A 22185-nucleotide genomic window follows, 5' to 3' on the forward strand; every position below is an offset into this window, starting at 1 on the left:
TGGTTGTTCCATTTTATATCCTATCTGCACTGTTTGAGAAATACAATTGTTCTGCATCCTCACCAATACTTGGTATGTCAGTCTTTTTAGTTTTAGCTACTTTAGTGTGTGTGTAGCAGAATCTCACTGTGATTTAGTTTGCATTCTCCTAATTGCTAATGATACTGAGCAGCTTTTCATATGCTTACTAGCCATTCATATATTTTCTGTAAAGTATCTATTGAAATCTTTTTCTCAGTTTTTAAAACTGAGTTTTTCTTAATAGTTAAAGAGTTCTTTACATATTTTGGAGGCAAGTCCTTTGTCAGATACATATAATTGAGAATATAGTTGACCCTGAACAACATGGGGTTATGGATGCTGACCCCCCTGCACAGTCAAATCTGCATATAACTTCTGAGTCCCCAAAACTTAACTACTAATAGCCTGCTGTTGACCAGAAGCCTTACTGATAACATAAACAGTCAATTAACACATATTTTGTATATGTATTATATAGTATATTCTTATAATAAATAAGCTAGAGAAAAAATGCTATTAAGAAAATCATAAGGAAGAGAAAATATATTTACTATGATTAAATGGAAATGGATCATCATAAAGGTCTTCATCCTTGTCTATTTCAAGTTTGAGTAGGCTGAGGAAGAGGAGGAAGGAGGGTTGGTCTTGCTGTCTTACAGGTGGCGGAGGTGAAAGAGGTGAAAGTCCACAGGTACACGGACTCACGTAGTTCAAATCTGTGTTGTTCAAGGGCCAACTGTATTTCTCTTGTAGTTGGCTTGCCTTTTCATGTTTTTAGTTTTGATTAATGCATCGATTTTACCATCATTTTTCTCTAACAAGAAAGGAATGTAAGTTTACTCTAGCATATGATAAACAGGCAGTCTGAGATTTTACAGAGCTTATTTTCTGAGGAGTTCATTGTATTACATCATTTCATTTGCCTTTTTGTCTTTACATAGTAGGTAGGGATATGTACCTCCCTTCCCCATCATGTAACTGAAATAACTGAGGAATTGTTATTGTGCTACAAAACTGAGAACAGATGAAGATTCTGTAATGAATACTTAGATCATCTATTTTCTGTTGACATTTTGCCTAGATGATGTGAAATTATAACTATTGATTCTGTTGAAAGAGAGCAAAAAAGAAAAAAATATTTTGTGTATTGTTTCTGATTTGTTAGAGATGCTGTAACAATCAAAAGTATAAAAGACTGCTTTTTTAGGATAGAATTTTTGACTTTTAATTACTTAGACTGAAAGAAGTTTGAACTGTAAGCCAACGATACCTAATATATTTTAATGCGGTCATAGTTTTTCTTATTTTTTGACTTTTTTTTTTTCCGAGACGGAGTCTCACTCTGTCGCCCAGGCTGGAATGCAGTGGTGAGATCTTGGCTCACTGCAACCTTCGCCTCCCGGCTTCAGGTGATTCTTGTGCCTCAGCCTCCCAAGTAGCTGAGATTATAGGTGCTCACCACTACGCCTGACTAATTTTTGTATTTTTAGTAGAGATGGGGTTTCACCATGTTGGCCAGGCTGGTCTCGAATTCCTGACCTCAGGTGATCCGCCCGTCTTGGCCTCCCAAAGTGCTGGGATTACAGGTGTGAGCCACTGCACCAGCCTATTTTTTGGCTTTTAATTCTGAATTGTGGGCTTCATTTTTTAATGATTTTGGTTTAATTTTATCAATCACTGATTTTTTTTGTTTTCTGTTAATCTTTGCTTTGCTTTTAATTGATAGGGCTTATCCAGTTTTTCTGGGTGCTAACTCCATTGCTGTTGATTTGGTTATAGAATACTAAGTTAAATAAAGTAAGTATTGGTGAGGAGTTAAATTGTTTTAGACTTCAATATAACATAGTATCTCATTTTTTCAGGGTGCTAGCTTCCCTTAATCTTCCAGCAGCAATTGAAGATGTGTCTGGAGACACTGTACCTCAGTCTATACTGACTAAATCCAGATCTGTGATTGAACAGGGAGGCATCCAGACTGTTGATCAGTTGATTAAAGAACTGCCTGAATTACTGCAACGAAATAGAGAAATCCTAGATGAGGTATGTTTTATAAGATTTGCTTTTCAAGTATAAACACTGTGATCCGTTGATGTCCAGCAGGGATTGGGACTGGAGACTTCCTCATGCTAGTACAGTATAGTTAGTATTCATCACTTTGATGAATTTACTGTGGCCCAGAGCCTTCTCTTTAGCATAAGAGAAATTCTGGTTGAGTGAGAATGGGTTTCATTCTTATCTTAAGGGTAAGTAAGTACACACTAATGAAACTCAAATGACCACTGTGTAAAACTAGTATACTGTGAGAAATCAACTGTCATACAAACTGTTCAGTCTTTGTAATTATTGATTTATTTTATACATAGCATGTAGCAAGATTTTTCTTTTTAATTTAATTTGTCTTAACCTGGAAGGTTAAACCCTTTAATTTATCCCTAATTTCTTAAAATATATTAAATATATTTGTTTTATATTATTTATCTTATAATTCCAATATCTGTAGTTTTTGTGGGTTTGAGTCTATGATGTGTAATTTTTGCTGATTCTTGCTTATGGTGGCTTGTTTTCTCTTGTGTTCAGTTTTTTTGTTACTGTTTTTTAAAACTTTAAAAAATAGTTTCAGATTTACAGAGACTGCAAATTTAGTGTAGAAAGTTCCTGTATATTTTTCACCTAGCTTCCCTGAAAGTTAAAATCTTATGCGGTCATGGCACATTTGTTAAAACTAGGAAATTGACATTGGTACAGTATTATTACTCAGATTTTACCAGTTATTCCACCAGTGTTCCTCATTCTGTTCCAAGATCCAGTACAGAATACTGAATTGCATTTAGTGTTCAGTGAGTTTTGATTGTGCATTCATATTTCCTGTACTTATTTGTGGGAATTCATTGAGATCTGGGTTTAAGGTGAATTCTAGAAAGAATTTGTGTTTGCTTCTGCCATAAAAAGGCATTATATACCTGGCACCTCCTCAAACTTAAGAGGTTTTTTCCTTTCTTTTATAATCTTTTAATTATAGTAGTAATGTATCTTAAGACTTTGTGTCACACAGATAGTGCGGTTTCTAGTCCCAAGTTCAGGCTTTTGATCAGGAATCTCAGATAATACTTCTTGTTTTTTCTTTTTTCTTTAGAGCCAAGGTCCAGACAGGCGTGTTTTCTTCTGTAGGGCAGTTTTCTGTTTCAAAAATTCATCCACTGAGAATCACCTGTTTGGAAGTATACCAGTTTGAGGGTGGAGAGTGCTTTTGATCTGACCTCTCACCTTTTATTGTCCCTACCTATGTTTCTTGTTGACTTTTCATGTTCTAAATTCACAATCCAAGTCAATGGTGAACTACACAGCTGGTGAACTATGGATGGTGGGCCAGTGCTAGCTTGTGGCCTACTTTTGTATGGTTCACTAGTTAAGGATAATTTTTATCTTTTTTAGAGCATTGTCAAAAAAGAAGAATTCTATGTACCATAGACTGTGGCCCACAAAACCTAAAATATTTACTCTGTGGTGTTTGACACAAGTTTGCTATTCTTTGTCCTAAGCTATCAGGGATTGTCATACATTGTTGGTGCTAGCACTGTGTCTACTGGTAGATTAGTATTTCCTTGTGTTTCTGGCCCCCTACTATCCTGTCATCTTATCTGTGCATTAAAAAGGCATTTAAAAATATATTAAACATAATTTTCTGTTTGTTGTATTGGAATGAAAGTCTAAATTTTTTATTTTTTAATGTAATTGATCAGTTTTCCCCTTTGTTTTGTTTATAGCTTCTATTTATTTATTTTAATCTTAAAACTTTCTTTAAATTGATATATGGATGTAAATAGTCTCTTATTTATTCTTCCTTTTTTTTTTTAACTGAGAAAGGTGATAGCTAATTCACCCTTAAATTTATAAGACTTTTTGTTAAATGCATTATAACTTAGATGTCTGCAAGAAAAAAGTCGATTTATATTCTAACCTAGTATTCCCATCTCACCAAATTCTCACTTATATTGTGTATGAACATTTATTAAATGTATTAAAGTTTTTATACCAGAAATGACATTTCAGGGTTCTTTTTGCTTCCTTTTAAAGTCATTAAGGTTGTTGGATGAAGAAGAAGCAACCGATAATGATTTAAGAGCAAAATTTAAGGAACGCTGGCAAAGGACACCATCCAATGAACTGTATAAGCCTTTAAGAGCAGGTAAAAATGTGTATAAATGACCTTCATTTGAATAAATTCCCAATTTCGACCCACATTTTTGCTTGATTAAATTAGGCTCAGTTGTAAATTCATTTTTACCGAAACTGTTTTTCCTCAGTTTTAGTATAAAGATTAAAAAAGTTCACAAAAGTAATCTGCCAATTGTGAGAAGTACAGATTTTTAAGAAGGGTATAAAGTGAAAAGTTAAAATGATCCTCCAACTTTCATTTTCTATTCCAAACTCTGTGCATATTTTATTTTATTTCTTTTTTTTGAGACAAGGTCTCGCTGTGTCACTCAGGCTGGAGTGCAGTGGCAGGATCACAGCTCGCTGCAGCCCCAACCTCCAGGGCTCAGGCAATCCTTCTACCTCAACCTCCTGAGTAGCTGACACTGTAGACATGTGCTACCATGCCCGGCTAATTTTTGTATTTTTTGCAAAGACGAGGTTTTACCATGTTGCCCTGGCTTGTCTTGAATCCTGGCCTCAAGTGATCCACCTGCCTCCACTTCCCAAAGTGATAAGATTACAGGCTTGAATCACCATGCCTGGCCCCTGTGCATATTTTAAAAACATAAATGAGAGCATATTACATTTATGGCTTTGTAATTTTTTTCATTTAGTAGTGAATCCTGGGTGGTAAAAAAAAAAAAAAAAAAGAGCTTTAAGTTATTTTGAGGCCAAATTTATGCTTCTTAAGACTTTGATTATTAAGATTTTGTGCTTGCTGAGATAAATGCTATCTTCATGGTGACTGGAGATTAGTTTTATTTTGTAAAAAGTTCGTATATTATTGAGATTTTTCTAAAAATCTTTTTTTTTTTTAAGTCACATTGCTCTTTTGACAGAGGAATACTTTTAAAATAAATGGACCAATTTTTGGAGAGAATGATTTCTTCTACATTCATGAGTTATAGGAAAAGATTAATATTAATTAGCTTTTATTTGGCAGATAGTAACCACCAAATGTATTTTAAGGTATAGCTATGCTTTTGATTTTATAAGTGATTTTGTCATCTTTCTAAAAAGGAGAACGCAAAGACTGTCAGAAGCTGTTTTTATTATTAAGTGAATTGGGGTCTATAGAAGGGGAGGATAAGTAAAGTTGGAGACTAGAACTCAACGTATAACCAGCCGATAAACGTTGCTGTTAGAATCATTTTTGTGCTCTGCAAACTTTTATTTTCTCCCAGAGGGAACCAACTTCAGAACAGTTTTAGATAAAGCTGTGCAGGCAGATGGACAAGTGAAAGAATGTTACCAGTCTCATCGTGACACCATCGTGCTTTTGTGTAAGCCAGAGCCTGAGCTGAATGCTGCCATCCCTTCTGCTAATCCAGCAAAGACCATGCAGGGCAGTGAGGTAAGAAGGACACTTTGATGTGGGTTGTCATCTGCTTAAGAAAACCACATTCAAGCCATTTTATATAATGAACTGCCAATTTCTTATTGTCAACTTTAAAAAAATGCAGAAATAAATTGGGGTTGTTATATTTAAAGTAGTATATAGACTGTGTAATAGATAATTATACTAATATTAACTGTCCTGTAATAGTAACTTCCATTTATTGAATGCCCTTTTTTGAACTAAATTATAGATACTTCATAGGTCAACAGTATTTAATTTGGGTTTTATAAAAGAGAGAAGCTTGGAAGTATAGACATTTCCTGAAATGAAAGGACTGGGTATAGCCAGATACACAAATTCTTTATTTCTTACATTATTCTATACTCCCTTCCACCTTGTTTCACCGGAACTACCTTTGAAAGGAAGATTGACAAGATGTGCATGTTAATAAATGGATAGCACCATCATGGTGTTTCTACTGATGACAGGAAAGAGAAAATTGAATAGTAGGGTATCTGATTTGGAAAGTCCTAAAAGAAGAGAAAGTGCAAGTATAATTTAATGACCTATCACGGGGAGATAGGGTAAGTTAGTAGGAAAAGATAGAGGTCCCAGTCTCTGCACAGGAAAACAAGCCAAAGGGCAAGAAATACTGCTGAAAACTTCTTGAAAAAAGTAAATTTCCTGGGATAGTAAGTTCTGAAAAGTATGAGTTTTGTTCCTTATTTGTCTTTCCATAGAAGCATTTTATATATTTCATATATTTATTCCAAGACCTACTGGATATCTGCTCTGTGTAAGGCACTGTGGTAGGTACATTGGAAAATTAACATACAAATTATACACAGGCTTTACCCTCAATTTATGATCCATTGTGGAATATTACTCATGTACAAGGATGACTGTAATATAGGGAAGAAGTTTAAAAATGTCACAGGGAAAGTATAGGAAGTATGTTACGAGGATTTAGATGAAGTACTTAAATTTCAGTAATTTTGGAGTAGTTCTCTTCAGAGGCTTCTTAAGAGATTGGCACATTATGAGAACAGAGTAGATAGGCAGAAAAAGTAAACGTGTAGGATCGGAGAAGGGCTGCGTAATGGCTGTGTCTAGAGAGTTATCCGAAGTACAAAGGATCTGCAAAGACAGCTTTTACTCCTGATTTCTTGTGACAGAAGGTTTATAGACATGTTGAGAATGGCTGGAATCTGTTTGTTTATTTATTTATTCACTAAGTGTTTGAAGGCCTACTATTCAGGAGCAGTGCTGAGCACCTTGGTCCCTAACATAAAGAGACAAAAAACTGCTCTGGGTTACCTTTAGTGTAGAGTAAATGCACAGGTACTGGGCACCTCTCAAAGGAAAGAGAAGGCTACGTAGCTGAATGTGCATTGAACCTGGATCTAACGGGGGAACCCAATGGAACAAGGAATGTGTGAGTTGTTGTTTTGAGGACATAGGGGAGAAAAGGGAGGTGGTCAGAAGATTAACTTGTGAAGAACAATGAACCTGAAGAAGAAACTGCAGACCCTTCGAACAGCAATAAATTTTGGTGCCTTTTTTATTTTAGAAAAAGATTTCTGGTTAGTACTTTCTTTGTATTCTTTTTGGTGTCTTGTACATGACTCAGAATTACGTGGCTTTCGTCCTTTGATTCTTCTGCTTTCAGTAGAAAAGCAAAAATGGTTTGTGCTAAGCAAAATCTGCATTAGTATGCACTGATTTATTGGTATTTTATTCAGTTATATCAGTTTTATTAATCCTTACTTGTGTTACACAGGAGAAAAGGAACTTTTATAGTCAGTATGAAGTAATTTTATGGAAGCTAGATTTTCTTGATGGGGTAACCACAAAAATTTCAGTACTCTCTGTATATTCGTTTGTCATGTGCCTTAATCAAATAAGGCAAGCATCAGGTTTATCAAAGCTATTTCAGATGGTTGTAATAATAGTTGATGATGCATTTTAGCCAGAATTTTTATGATAAAAACTCAGTTTTTTGATTGCTGATTAGAGTGATGCAAACGTACATGTTTTATTAGAAAGTCCAAGTTTGATGGTAGGGCTGTTTTTTCTTTTATTGTGAAGAAGCCTACTGTCTGGTTACTTATTTTCAGTCTCTTTGGACATCTGGTTTTAGATATTGAGATACTCTGACAGATTTTGCAGACTAGTGGTAATTTGTATTTAAAGATTTTTGTATTAAATACCTAGGATCACTGCTTGTGATTGGTTGCCTATGATCTACTGTGGCCTGAAGTCTAGTCTGTGATTGGCTGGCCAAGCCTTGGCCCTAATGTATATGGGGCTGAGTCTAGCCAGAGGAAGGAACATCTATTTTTTTGCACGAGGGTGATGTTCAGTTATACTCAAAGTGTTACATCTGCTGGGAGTAATGGAGGGGGTACTTTAAAAAAAAAAAAACCCTTTACCTCCTTAGAGGTAGAGCATAAAGAGAATTGTTTAAAACTGTGTGCCCTCCCAGAGGAGTGCCTTTTTTGGATTCACAGACTAGTGGAGGATCTGCAAACACAGCAGAACTGTGCTGAGTACCTTGAGTCCCTAACATAAAGAGACAAAAAACTCCTCTAGGTTACCTTTAGTGTAGGGTAAATCTACCAAGTTTCTGCGTTCGTTGCTGTAGACATAGTTGCTTATTTGCCTTTTCTGAAAATAAAATGACAAGGTTATAAAAGTAAAATAGAAGATTTCATTGAGGGCATTTCTTTCTTTCTTTTTTTTTTGAGACGGAGTCTTGCTCTGTCACCCAGGCTGGAGAGCAGTGGCGAAATCTTGGCTCACTGCAACCTCTGCCTCCTGGGTTCAGGCAATTCTCCTGTCTCAGCCTCCCGAGTAGCTGGGACTACAGGCATGTGCTACTGTGCCCAGCTAATTTTTGTATTTTTAGTAGAGATGGGGTTTCACCATGTTGGCCTGGATGGTCTCGATTTCTTGACCTTGTGATCCACCCGCCTTGGCCTCCCAAAGTGCTGGGATTACAGGCGTGAGCTACCGCGCCCGGCCCATTGAGGGCATTTCTTGTCTCATATTGTACTTGGTGCTGTTAAATGCCACAGAGGATTTTAAATCTAAAACTGGGGTCAGGAAGCTGTGGCTTGTGGGCCAAATCCAGCCTGCCTCTTCTCTTTGTATGGCCTGTGAGCTAAGAATGAGTTTTACATTTTTAAAATGTAAAACTCTACTTCCTACTTCATTTTTTAAATGGCTGAAAAAAAGTCAAAAGAGTGTTTTAATATGTGGGCATTATATAAAATTCAGATTTCAGTGTTAATACATTTTTGTTGAAACGTAGCTGCGCTCATTCATTTACACATTGTCTTTCACACTACAAAGCACAGTTAAAAGAGTTGCAACAGAGACTGTGGCCTACTGAGGCAAAAATATTTCCTGTTTGGTCCTTTACCAAAAAAGTTTGTAAGTTCCTGATCTGAAAGACAAAGTATTGACAACTTAGGTGATGCCATTCCTGCCATTCTGTTTGACCTCATCTCCTGTTCTGCCTTTTGTTTACTATGCTTCAGCCAGAGTGGCCTTTTTTTCTTTCCTTTGATCCTGCCAAGTTTGTGCCTGCCACAGGACTTTTACATTTGCGTTTCCTTCTGTGCAGGGCTTTCTTCCCATTTCCGTGGCTGTTACCTCTTTTTCATTAGTCTCAGATGTCACCTCTTCTCCATCTTTGTCATTGTCTACCCACATTATTCTATTTTTGTGTATTTGTTTAATCCTCCCCTTTGCATGTTTGTTTAATCCTCTCTGGTCCCCAAATGAAGGAAAAGACTGTTTTTGTTAGTAGTTGTGTCCATAGCATCTAGAATGGTACCCAAAACAAAAAGTATTTGTTTGAATGATCATCACTGGCAGCCTAACTTAATAAAGGGATACATTTAATTGCAGTTGAAAGGTAGCTGGAGCTGTATATAAGAAATAAATATGCTAGGATTCTAATTATTTATATACTTTGATAACATGTTAAACCTCAAATTTGAATTTATAAGAAAATTTAGGCAGTGGTTTTCTTATTATCTTGGTCATTCATTTGTGGAAGCAGTTTAATTCATTTTCTACTTCATTTACTCTGTTAAAATGAAGCCAGTGCCTTATAATCTGAAATATGTTAAACTAGTGTACTGCATATGAATTTTTTTAAAAAGGTGTTCATAATATAAGGGATCTCTATCTTTGTGTGGTAGTCCACAAGTTGGTTCATAAATTCGTTGTTTGAAATGGCATTTTTTTTCCCCAGAAAGTTAGAATTATTGCATTTTTGAATATCACAGAATTTGTTAACTATTTGACCCTCTGTATCAGTCTGGTTCGATACCATGGAAGTTGTGGTTAGCTTTTCTTCCTAATCTAAGTAATATGATTGAATACTTACCCTTTGTTAGAAGTTATGTTGAGCACTTTATATAGATTATCTCAGTCTTCACAACAGTCCTGAAATAGGTACTATTATGCCCATTTTGCAGTTGTGAAAATTGAATTTTCTTAGTAGTAACCTGTCCTTGATTGCACAGTAACTAAGTCCATTATGGTCTCTAAGGGAGTATAGTCAGAGTTGAAGTGTTTTTTATTTTCTATGTAATTACATTTTTTTAATGTAATTACGTTTCACTTTGATAGACCCATTTGTTTCCATATTCAAGTTTTGACTTAATCTCGTTTTTTGAGTGTGTAAAAAATGTTCATGATTCAAAAGGTACATGCAGAGAAGCCTCATTCCTTTTCCCTCTACTTCTTTCCTGTATACTTGCTGTAAGTAACCATATTCGTTAGTTTCTGGTTTGTCCTTACTGATTTTCTTTTTGCAAGAACAACAACAAACACCCCCCCCCCAAATTATGCATACATATGTATACATATATACATATTATGTATGTGTATATTTATTTTCTGATTTTCCTTCTGTCTTACTCAAATTGCAGCATACTATATATGCTTTTGTATCCTTTTTTTCTCATTTAATAATATGTCCTGGAAGTCACTTGGAAGGAAACTTTTATTCACATTGTCTGATATCAAGTTCTACTAGGTCTTTAAACAGACTTTGTCATATCCACCCATGTATGATTCTTTCTCCTCCTCCTTCCTTTTAGAGTTTCTGTGGTTTGATGCTTTCTAGACTCTAGGAATCATATTTCTTTCTCTTTCCACAGCCTTCTCCCCTGTACCCTCTTCTTTCTCTCCCTCCCTTTCTCCTTCCCTTCCCCCTTCCTTCCTCTCTTCCCCCCCTCCCTCTTCTGTTCCTTTCCTTTCCTTCCATTTTAAAATTAGGATGATATGGATGTAAACAAGGCCAAAAAGGAAATTCACCTACATTTAGCAGAAACCTCGAGTCTCTGGTCTTCACAAAGGGATGTTACTTTGGACGTTCCTATCAAGGAGTTAACTAAGACTGTGGAAGAAAGAATAGAATAGGAATTTTTAGAAACAGGCAGTTGGTAGGGGAATCCATGGGAATTGGAATTGCTGCTGGTAATGAGAAAGACAGGGGTGGAGACAGGGCTCGTGATGTCCTCTTCTTCCTTTGTCTTTCCCCCAGTTTTCTTTCTATGAGCATCATTGGGGCAAGCAGAATAGGGAGACTGGGTTGATGTTCTTGGTGGTCTTAGCAAAGTATGAAGAGACGAGTGAAAGGGGCAGCTTGAAAGTGCTCATTAGAAGGCACTTGAACGCTACGAATATAAAGGGGTATTTATGAATCAGGTGGGTATAGGTCAGAGAGTGTCTTGACTGAATACAAGAGATAAATCTCTGTTTTGTTTTTGTATTTTGTTTTGAGACAGGGTTTCTCTCTGTCACCCAGGCTGGAGTGCAGTGGCATGATCATGGCTCACTGCAGCCTTGACCCCCTGGGCTGAAGCAATTCTCCTGCCTCAGCCTCTGGAGTAGCTGTGACTGCAGGTGCACACCATTGCATCCAACTAATTTTTTTTTTCAATGTAGAAATGGGGTCTCACTTTGTTGCCTAGGCTGATCTCGAACTCCTAGGCTCAGGTGATCCTCCTAAAGTGCTGGGATTGCAGGCATGAACCTCTACATCTGGCCTAAAACTCTTAATGATATGAAGAGAGGCACAAGAACCCTCTTTCCTTTTCCTCTCCCAGTATATAAAATAAATGTGGTATATACCTTTATATCTGTATCTTTCTCTATTTCTTTCTCCATCTACCATGCTTGCTTCATAACTGTCTCTATTTCTGTCTTCACCTCTTTCTCTATATCTCTCTCAGTCTCTCTAGGCAAAATAGGATATCTACTTACCTAGCAAAATCATACCTTCCCCTGCTTCACAGCCATGATTGGGAGGGAGTAGAGTGTAGAGTGGCTAAGAGATTGGTTTTGGAACTAGTCAGACTTAGGTCTCAAATTTCACCCCTGCCCCTTAGTAGCTGTATAACCATGTCACTTAATTTTTCTGAGACTCGTTATCCCTATCTTTGGAATAGAGGTCATAAATATATATACCCCATGGGGTATTGTAAGGAATATATGAAATTATATTTCTGAAGTGTTTTAGCATGTGCCTAACACATAAGAGTTCAGTAAATTGTAGATGTTGGCTATTATTAATGCTGCTTTTGTTTTAATATGAGTCAACTGAAGGTACAATGTCTATCTATATAAACCTGGCATTCAATTTATATTTGGCTCTCTGAGAAATCATCTCTCTCTCAGCCCGAATGAACCTTTATATATTATTTCCTTCTCGAAATTGGCTTTTTTTTTTTTTTTTTCAGTTAAACTAAGATGTCTTTTTTGTTTAGGTTGTAAATGTCTTAAAATCCTTATTGTCAAATCTTGATGAAGTAAAGAAGGAAAGAGAGGGTCTGGAGAATGACTTGAAATCTGTGAATTTTGACATGACAAGCAAGTTTTTGACAGCCCTGGCTCAAGATGGTGTGATAAATGAAGAAGCTCTTTCTGTTACTGAACTAGATCGAGTCTATGGAGGTCTTACAACTAAAGTCCAAGAATCTCTAAAGAAACAGGAGGGACTTCTTAAAAATATTCAGGTGAAATTTATGTATTTAATAAGATCTGTGTTTTAAAAATTACAGAAAAGATATGTCTGGACTAAACCTATATTCAGTTAGGAAAATGACATTGGAGAATATCTGTAGTTAAGAGTAGAACTTAATACATGTATATTTTGTAAAATTAAACTTGGCACATCAATTTTATCTATGAAACAAAGTCACTTCTTTTTTTTTCTTTTTTTTTTGAGTTAGAGTCTCGCTCTGTCACCCAGGCTGGAGTGCAGTGGCGCGATCTTGGCTCACTGCAAGCTCCGCCTCCCAGGTTCACGCCATTCTCCCACCTCAGCCTCCCGAGTAGCTGGGACTACAGGCGCCCGCCACCACGCCCGGCTAATTTTTTGTATTTTTAGTAGAGATGGGATTTCACCGTGTTAGCCAGGGTGGTCTCGATCTCCTGACCTCACGATCCTCCTGCCTTGGCCTCCCAAAGTGCTGGGATTACAGACGTGAGCCACCATGCCCGGCAGAAACAAAGTCATTTCTATGGCTAAAATGTTGCATATTACTTAGGAGTGCTTGATACTTCAGATATTTTTCATGGTTCCAAGTTTTTAATAGCTTTGGTTTTTTTTCCATATGGGAGGAAAATCGAAATTAGTTGGAATTACTGATACCTTTAATTGTATGGCTAACATACATACAGACTTCAGTCATTTTTTAAAAAAATAATGCAAAGTAAATATGTTGAGAAGTTTGAAGTTAGTTTTAATGTTTACAGATAGGTAGTTTGGACTAACAAAGACTTGAAAGTTTGCCCTTTTAATAGTTAATGTGCAAAATTAAACATATATTTCTACTCCTAAACATTGTATCTATATATGATATAAAATACTCCAAAAGGTAAAATAATTTTCGTTATTATATTTTTTACAAGTGTTATATATACTAATAGAAATCTGTGATCATTATTGGTTGTTTTGACTCCTATTGGATTTTTGAAATTTTTACTTAAGAAAGATTTAAAGCATAATGAGGCTTCAAAAGAGTGTACTAGGTATTTCTAGTAATTTTGCATATGTATTTAATTACATATGATTTTCATAATTGGAAAAGATCAATAAAAATGTTATGAGCTATATTAATTTTATAAATAAATGTAAATACGTAAATCTTTCTTTTAACAAGGTCTCACATCAGGAATTTTCGAAAATGAAACAATCAAATAATGAAGCTAACTTAAGAGAAGAAGTTTTGAAGAATTTAGCTACTGCATATGACAACTTTGTTGAACTTGTAGCTAATTTGAAGGAAGGCACAAAGGTATGAAGTACATGCAAAAGGAACCATAGCTAGCAAGTACAGATGTGAACGCATAGTTTGGAAGTTAAGTGGTATTTCCAGTTGAACCAAATTGCTCTTTGCCTAGAATTTTAGCTTTAATGCCATTGCTGCTGCGAAGTTTGTTATAGGAGGGAGAAAGCTTAATGAAGGTGGCAACATTTCATGGGAACTTTGAAGAATGAATTGCATATTTCAACTGGCAGAAAAGGGGTATAAATATTCCAGGTAGCAGGAATTAGCAGAGATGTCAATGACACCTTTTTAAGGGATAGGAAGTTGACTAATTTGATGAATTTTGAGGGGCAGGAGTAGTCAAAGCTGATTTGTGATGGAAAAGCGGAGGGGCATGACTTTTATGTTCTCTGTGGTGGTTTGCTGAGGACAGACTTGTGGCCTGCCCAAGTGTCAGAAGGCTTACTGAATATGTAAGTACTTTCTTGCCTTGTCCTTTAAAAAGTTTAGAGAATTCGCTTGTATTTCTTTTTATCAATTTGTTTTTGAGGGAACAGTGATTTTTAAGTTTTTTCAGATGCATAATTCCTTTTGGTACTTAACTTCATAATTATCACTGAATAAAGTTACCTTGATATAAATACAGTAGGTAAAATGTAAAACCCTCTGAAGAGAGGGTGAAAATACTGCAAAGCCTTCCAAATAGAGAGGATAGTAAAATGCCATTTTAATTTGGTTTAAAATGCTTTGTTTAAATAGGTAAGCTGAGAAAACCCTCCAGAGAGCCTTTAGAAATTCTTTTAAGGGTTTCTGAAGTATGCTTGCATTTCTGTAGTGAATTTGAAAACCTAATCCTTCCACTTAAATAGGTTTAATGTTATTAAACAATTGACTTTTCTCTAGGAATTAGGAAGATTTTCATGATCATGAAACTTTTAACTTGTTACATTTTTTATGATAATGTTCTGTAAAAATGCTTTTATTATTTTTATTTTCTTTAGGAGTCTTAGATCATATTTAATATTAAGTTGTTGGGCCTAGTAAATTGTATAAATGTATCTCATGCAGATCTCAGTTCTTCGGCTCTAACTATCATTGACAAATTAGCTTTAGATCACATTACTCTCTGGATTAAAAAATTGTTCTTGTTCATTACTTGTATTTGTTCTTTGCTCATAGTTTTACAATGAGTTGACTGAAATCCTGGTCAGGTTCCAGAACAAATGCAGTGATATAGTTTTTGCACGGAAGACAGAAAGAGATGAACTCTTAAAGTAAGTCTGTTTTGTGTACCAAATTGTACTTAAAGAATTTTCTTTTAAAAAATCCTGTAGAGACTTTTGGTATGAACTTGGTAGTATGAGGTAGCAATTTTCCTCCTTTTCTCATGGAAGAAGGAACTAGATAGAGTATTTTACAAAGCAACAAGTAAACAGCTGCATAATCTGGGAATGAAAGGATGAAAAGAAGCAGAAACTCTAGATGCAGGAAGTACAGTGAGATCACAGAAATGATAAAAACAGTTCAGGTGGCAGATCTCAGGAAGTGCCAGTAAATACAAGCAATTTATTTTGAAGTGGCAAATAGGTTCCTTACATAAAACTAGAGCTATAGAACATGGAGGAGACAGCATGAATAGCTCAGAGAATACCAGCAAAATCACTTTCAGAAGGAGGCTGCTGAGAAAGCAGGGCCAGTTAACATACGACTCATTTCCTGCTGAGTAATCAATACAGAGTAGCACAGCGCTGATAAAAGGTGGAAAACATTAACAAAATTTAATAAAACTTCATAGATGAAGAACATTTACCAAAATAATATTGTCACAGAATAGGTGAAAATTATGAGCAAAACATCTGACCATGAACTAAACAAAAACAACAACAACAACAAATGTAAGGAGGCGGTCATTCTAAGGCCGGGATCCCCAATCCTGGGGCCTTGGACTGGTACTGGTTCGTGGCCTGTTAGGAACTGGGCTGCACAGTAGGAGGTTGGTGGCAGACAGGCGGGCGGCTGGGCGAGTATTACTGCCTGAGCCCCACCTCCTGTCGGATCAGCCACAGCATTAGATTCTCATAGGAGCGCAAACTCTATTGTGAACTGCCCATGTAAGGGATCTAGGTTGTGTGTTCCTTATGAGACTCTGACTAATGCCTGATGATCTGAGGTGGAACAGTTTCATCCTGAGATCATCTTCCGCTCCCCTGTGGAAAATTGTCTTCCACGAGACCGGTCCCTAGTGCCAAAAAGGTTGGGGACTGCTCCTCTAAGGAACACTTGGAGCAGAAATTCCAGAACTGTAGGAATATGGTAAGAAAACAGGAAGTGATAAGATGTGAGGTGTCAGAATTCAGAAAAGAAGTAGAAGGGAAGAATAAAACCATGACATGGGAAAGGGCACAAAGGGCGAATAAACACTGAAGAACACACAGAAACACAGAGTAGAAATGAGGAAATTAAAATGAAACCACAGTCAAGAAACAATTAGAAAATGGGCACAGAAGATCTAATATAGGCAAAACTGAATTTCTCTCAGAAGAAAAACCAGACAGAACAGTTATTTAACGTTCTGTAAACAGAACACTTATTTAATGATACTCAAGAACATTTTCTTAAAACAAGTGAAGATTGTTGAAAGAGGATATCATATGGTAGGGGAAAATGATCAAGAACTGTCAGCATCAAGGCATATAAATTATTGGCCTTAAAAGATAATGGCAGAATCCTTTAGGCAGTCAGGCAAAACAGTCAAGCCAGTTTATAAAAAGGTGAAAAAAATTAGGCTGGCAGCTCTGTATGCCAGAAGAGAGTGGAGTGATTGCTGTAATCTCAAGGATAGTAAATATGAGCTAAAGATTTTATATCATATAGTAAATACATGCTAAAGATTTTATATCCAGACTGTCTTTCGGGTACATAAAAAGCCATATATTCATTAGTAATAAATATAAAGAGCTGAAAGAATCTTATACCGATGACCCTTTCAGCCAACTAGATCTTTATTCATCTCTCTGTTCATATTCATGAACAGAGAATGAACATGTTCATGTTCATTCATCTCTCTGCTCATGTTCATGAGAGAAGTTATTTTCTTCTACCTCTAAGAAAGAGCAGGTTAGTTGTTTTTAGAATATTTCTACAAAACCTATAAAAAGCAAATAATTAGAATGTTTTAAAAATGGTTCTAAATGTTTAAAAAAAGGTGATTTTTTTTTTAGATGGAGTTTTGCTCTGTCGCCCAGGCAGGTTGCAGTCTTGGCTCACTGCAACCTCCGCCTCCTGGGTTCAAGCAGTTCTTCTGCCTCAGCTCTTAGTAGCTGGCATTACAGGTGTGCGCCACCACGCCTGGCTAATTTTTGTATTTTTAGTAGAGACAGGGTTTCACCATGTTGGCCAGGCTGGTCTCGAACTCCTGACCTCAGGTAATTGGAATTATAGGCGTGAGCCACCCCCCCAGCCTAAAAAAAGATGAGTATTCTCCATATTAGTCTTAATGATAAAAAAAAACCTAACAAAGATTAATACAAAACAGTCTACAGACCACTTTCAGTTATGAATATGGATGCAAAAGTCCTAAATAAAGTATTTGCCAGTAATAGTCACCAGGACGTTAAAAAATAATTATTGACCAAGGGGAGGGGGACATTTATTCCAGTATTCAGTATTCAGTGTTTTCACATCAAAGGAAAGATCACAGGTTTGTCTTAATAGATGAGGCAGAAGCATTTGAGAAAATGAGTGTTCTGATACTCAGTAAAATAAGAATAGATAGAAGATAGATGCTTCCGTAACATGAAAATATATATATGTATGTGTGTGTATATATTTCTGCCCAAAACTCAGTATAGTGATTAATGGAGAAGCACTATAAACAGTTCCCTCTGAAGTCAAGAACAGACAACAAATGTCACCGTCAGCACTATTTTTAAATACTATACTGCAGTACCAGCCAAGACAATCACATGAGAGAGAAATTAAAAAATTGGAAAGGAAGAAGTAAAACTAGCACTATTTACAGACATTATGATTGTACAACTACTTGAAAATCCAAGAGAACCCCAAAACTCTGCAAATAATAAAATAATTATTACTGAAGTTGTTGATCATAAAAATAATTTGTAGAAATCAGTGGCTTTCATGTAAATAAACCTATAGAGGATAAGATGAAGAGACCCACTTACAGTAGCAACAAAAAGGATAAAATATAAAATATAAGTTTGTCATATATGAGACCTATGTGAAGAAAACAGTATTTCAAAAAGAAGGCTTGAGCAAGTTAAAAAGCATGTTCTTGGACAGGATGACTCAACTTCATAAAGATGTCAATTCTAAGTTAACTTATGCATCAACTGGGCGTGATGGCATGCACTTCTAGTCCCAGCTACTTGGGAGATTGAAGTGGGAGGATGGTTTGAGCCCTAGAGTTCTAGGTTGTAGTGCGCTGTGATTGTACCTGTAAATAGCCACTGTACTCCAGTCTGGGCAACAGTGAGACCCTATCTCTAATAACAAACATAAATAAAGAAATAAACATGCGGCCGGGCGCGGTGGCTCACGCCCGAAATCCCAGCACTTTGGGAGGCTGAGGCGGGTGGATCACAAGGTCAGGAGATCGAGACCATCCTGGCTAACATGGTGAAACCCCGTCTCTACTAAAAATACAAAACACTAGCCGGGCGTGGTGGTGGGCGCCTGTAATCCCAGCTACTCGAGAGGCTGAGACAGGAGAATGGCGTGAACCCGGGAGGCGGAGCTTGCGGTGAGCTGAGATTGCGCCACTGTACTCCAGCCTGGGCGACAGAGTGAGACTCTGTCTCAAAAACAGAAACAAAACAAAAACAAAAGAAATAAACATATGCATTCATATGCTTTTGATTAAAAGCATTCATATGCTTTTGATATGCAAACATGCTTTTGATTAAAAAAAATCAGCAGCTTTTCATTTGGAATTAGACAAGTTGATCCTAAAGTTCAAGTAGAAAAAGAAACAAGGTCAGCCAGGAAAACAATAAAAAGAGTAGTGAAGGGATACTAGTTGTACCAGATATTAAGATATATAATACCATATTTAATTAAAACACAGTGGTACTGGTACATGATTAGACAAAGACAGAATAGAAAATAGAAATAGATTCAAATACATATGTGAATTTAGTGTAAAAGATCTTCAGCCAACCAGAAGAGGTGGACAACTGCCCAGCCATTTAGAAAATAAAAGTTATCTTTATACCAGAGTAAGTTCTGAGTGGACCAAACTTGAAATTTGTAAATGAAATATAAGGTGTAAAATAGAATGGAGGAGAATTCCGTAATAAAGCTGGGATGAGCAGGATCTAATAACTCCTACTTAAAATCCAGAAGCCATTAAAAAAAATAAAAGAATAAGTTTCTCATAGAAATATGATAAACAGAGTCAGGATATGACAAATTGGGAATCCAATATTTGAAACTTATTTACAGGCAAAAGGCTAATTTACTTTATTTAGAAAAGAACTCCTAGAAATGAACGAGAAGAAAACCCAATAGAAAACTGAGGAAAAGACGCAAACAGAATTTTGCAGACAAGGAAATACAAATGGCTCTTAAATAAATGAAAAAAAAATGAATACCCTCATTCATTATAAAATACAAATTAAAATTAGTCTGAAGTAATATTTTTCAGATTGGCAAGAATCTGAAAGTTTGATAACATGCTTTGTTGTCACATGTTGGAGAAATAGATTTCATACATTGCCGTGAGAATACCCAATGGTGCAATCCTTGTGTTGGGCATTTTAGCTGTAAAGAATAAGACTGCAAATTCAAACATCCTTTAATCCAGCTATTCTGTTTTTGGGAGTCTATTCTGAGGATATATTAGAATATGCTAGAAATGACATATTTATGAGCTTATTCATTTCTACATTGCAAATAGCAGTAAAAAAGTAGAAACAAAGTGACCAGGGCTGGTGAAATAAAGCTATACTTGTATAGTGAAATACTGTGCAGCTATTTTAAAAATCAGGGTGTTTTCAATTTACTGATATGGAAAGATCTCCAAGATAGTTATGGTAAAAAGACACAGAACAGTGTGTAGAGTATGTTTTGTGTAAAAAGGAAGAAAATAACAAATATAGAAATTGGCTTGTTTACGCACAAGGAAGCTCTGGATATTCTAAGGAAGAAAGATTGGAATATCGTCATTTAAAATATTTTATATTTCATATATCTAATTTAAAAATCAGGTTTGTTGTAAACAAGTGTATATTTTATTTACACTTGTCAAGTATTTTCAGCTCAGTGATTGAAAGGTGAATGAAAGATGGAAAAGTAGGCCATATAATAATATTAGCTTTTGAATATCTGAGAGTTTATTTTGTTAAAGTCGTTGTTAATACTGAAGGCCAAAATCCTTTGAAATCTTACTGGATATAATGTATACCGGAAAAGTATACATAAGTGTGTATCTTGTTGAATGTTCACAAACTGCATACACCCAGGCAACCAGCACTTAGATCAATACACAGAAAATTCTCAGCACCCTAAAAGCATTGTTAATGCATCCACCCAGTCAGTCAGTCTTTATCTTTCTTTTCCAGGGCAACCGCTATCCTAACTTGTAAGAACATAGATTACTTTCTCCTGTTTTTGCATTGTATATAAATAGAATCACATATTATGTACTCTTCCATGACTGGCTTTTATTCCACATTATATTTGTGAGATTCATCAGTATAGTTGTGTGTATTTGTAGATCTTTTATTCTCATTTCTGCATATATTTTATTATGTGAATATACAAGTTGTTTATTCTACTGTTGAATATTTTGAGTAGTTGCCAGTTTTGAGCTTTTATAGATAGTGCTGGCATGAATGTTGTAAATCACTGCTGTCCAATATTGCTGGTAGCAGTAAAAATATGGAAACAAGTCAAATGTCTGGTTCTGGTTAATTAAATAAAACTACATCTATATGGTGAAGTACTATGTATGCAGTGACATATGCAATTGAAAATGTAAAATTTGTAGTAGCCGTAGTTAAAAAAAAAAACAGGTGAAATTAATTTCAATATTTCATTTAACCCAGTATGTCCAAAGTATTATTTTAACATATAATCAATGTAAAATTACAAATGAGAGATATTTTACTTTTTTTCACACTAAGTCTTAGAAATCTAATCTGTATTTTTTTTTTGTTTGTTTTGTGAGATGGAGTCTTGCTCTGTCGCTCAGGCTGGAGTGCAGTGGCACGATCTCGGCTCACTGCAACCTCCGCCTCCTGGGTTCAAGCAATTCTCTGCCTCAGCCTCCCGAGTAGCTGGGATTACAAGCGCCCACTACCAAGCCCAGCTAATTTTTGTATTTTTAGTAGAGACGGGTTTCACCATCTTGGCCAGACTGGTCTTGAACTCCTGACCTCCTGATCCACCCGCCTCGGCCTCCCAAAGTGCTGGGATTACAGGCGTGAGTCACCGAGCCCAGCTTAATATGTATTTTATACTTACAACACATCTCAATTCAGACTAGCTACATTTCAGATGTTTGATAGTCATGTGTGGCTAATGGTTACTGTATTAGACAGTACATGCTTTTGGTGAGCATGTTATATGCAGTGCTGTTGGGTATATATCTAGGTCAAAGGATATGTGTGTATGCTCAGTTGATATTGTCGAATAGTTTTCCAATGTGATTGTACTAATTTATATTCCTCCTAGCAATATATGAGAGTCCTGATTGCTCCACATTTTTGCCCTTAGCTATTCTGCTGGGTTTGTAGTATTATCTCATTGTATGATTTTAATTTTTCATTTTCCTGATGACTAATATGTCCTTTTTATATACTTATTAGCTGGAGGCTTTGCTTTTTAATTTCTGTTTTCATTGAAATCTTTCATCAGAAATTTAAAGCGTTTAAGAAGAGTGAATGTTTTACTCTGAGCTTTACTTTCTTTTGACTAATGGTTTGAATACTACCGTCAGGTTGTTGGGCATAGTACTAGTGGCATTTTATTTTATATCTTTTTGCTCTTTTACATTATTGATTTTATTTAATAGCATTGATTTATATCTTTTATAAGTGGCTAGGAAATTATCATTTGCTCTATAAATGTGTTATTTACTGCAACCATCCCTAGAGTTTATCAAAGGAAAAGAAAGGTATTGTGTTAAAGCTTTATAATATACGTATATATTTTAGATATTTCAAAATCTGGCCTTTTAGAATTTTGATATTGATTAAAAACTTTATTTTATAAGCAGTTATTTACTTAAGAAGTAGTTTTGTTTTTTTTTTGATGAATGTATACTAGTTTTCTTTATGTCTGGAGTGACTGGGGCCCTTCTTGAGAGGGAAG

The 22185-nt window shown here is 35.8% G+C and overlaps 1 protein-coding gene across 2 annotated transcripts in view; it reads left to right on the plus strand.

The window, feature by feature from the left end:
- The window catches only part of PDCD6IP (programmed cell death 6 interacting protein), a 68075-nt gene that overhangs the window by 41195 nt on the left and 4695 nt on the right, over positions 1-22185 (plus strand). For both annotated transcript variants that reach the window (XM_031009628.3, XM_031009627.3), the window contains exons 10-15: positions 1884-2061; positions 4096-4207; positions 5403-5572; positions 12346-12594; positions 13744-13878; positions 15031-15125. In XM_031009628.3, coding sequence (XP_030865488.1) covers positions 1884-2061; positions 4096-4207; positions 5403-5572; positions 12346-12594; positions 13744-13878; positions 15031-15125 — 939 coding nt within the window. The remainder of the gene's footprint in view (positions 1-1883; positions 2062-4095; positions 4208-5402; positions 5573-12345; positions 12595-13743; positions 13879-15030; positions 15126-22185) is intronic.

This window comes from Gorilla gorilla, chromosome 2 (genome assembly GCF_029281585.2).
Source record: "Gorilla gorilla gorilla isolate KB3781 chromosome 2, NHGRI_mGorGor1-v2.1_pri, whole genome shotgun sequence".
In the NCBI taxonomy this organism is placed as follows: Eukaryota; Metazoa; Chordata; class Mammalia; order Primates; family Hominidae; genus Gorilla; species Gorilla gorilla.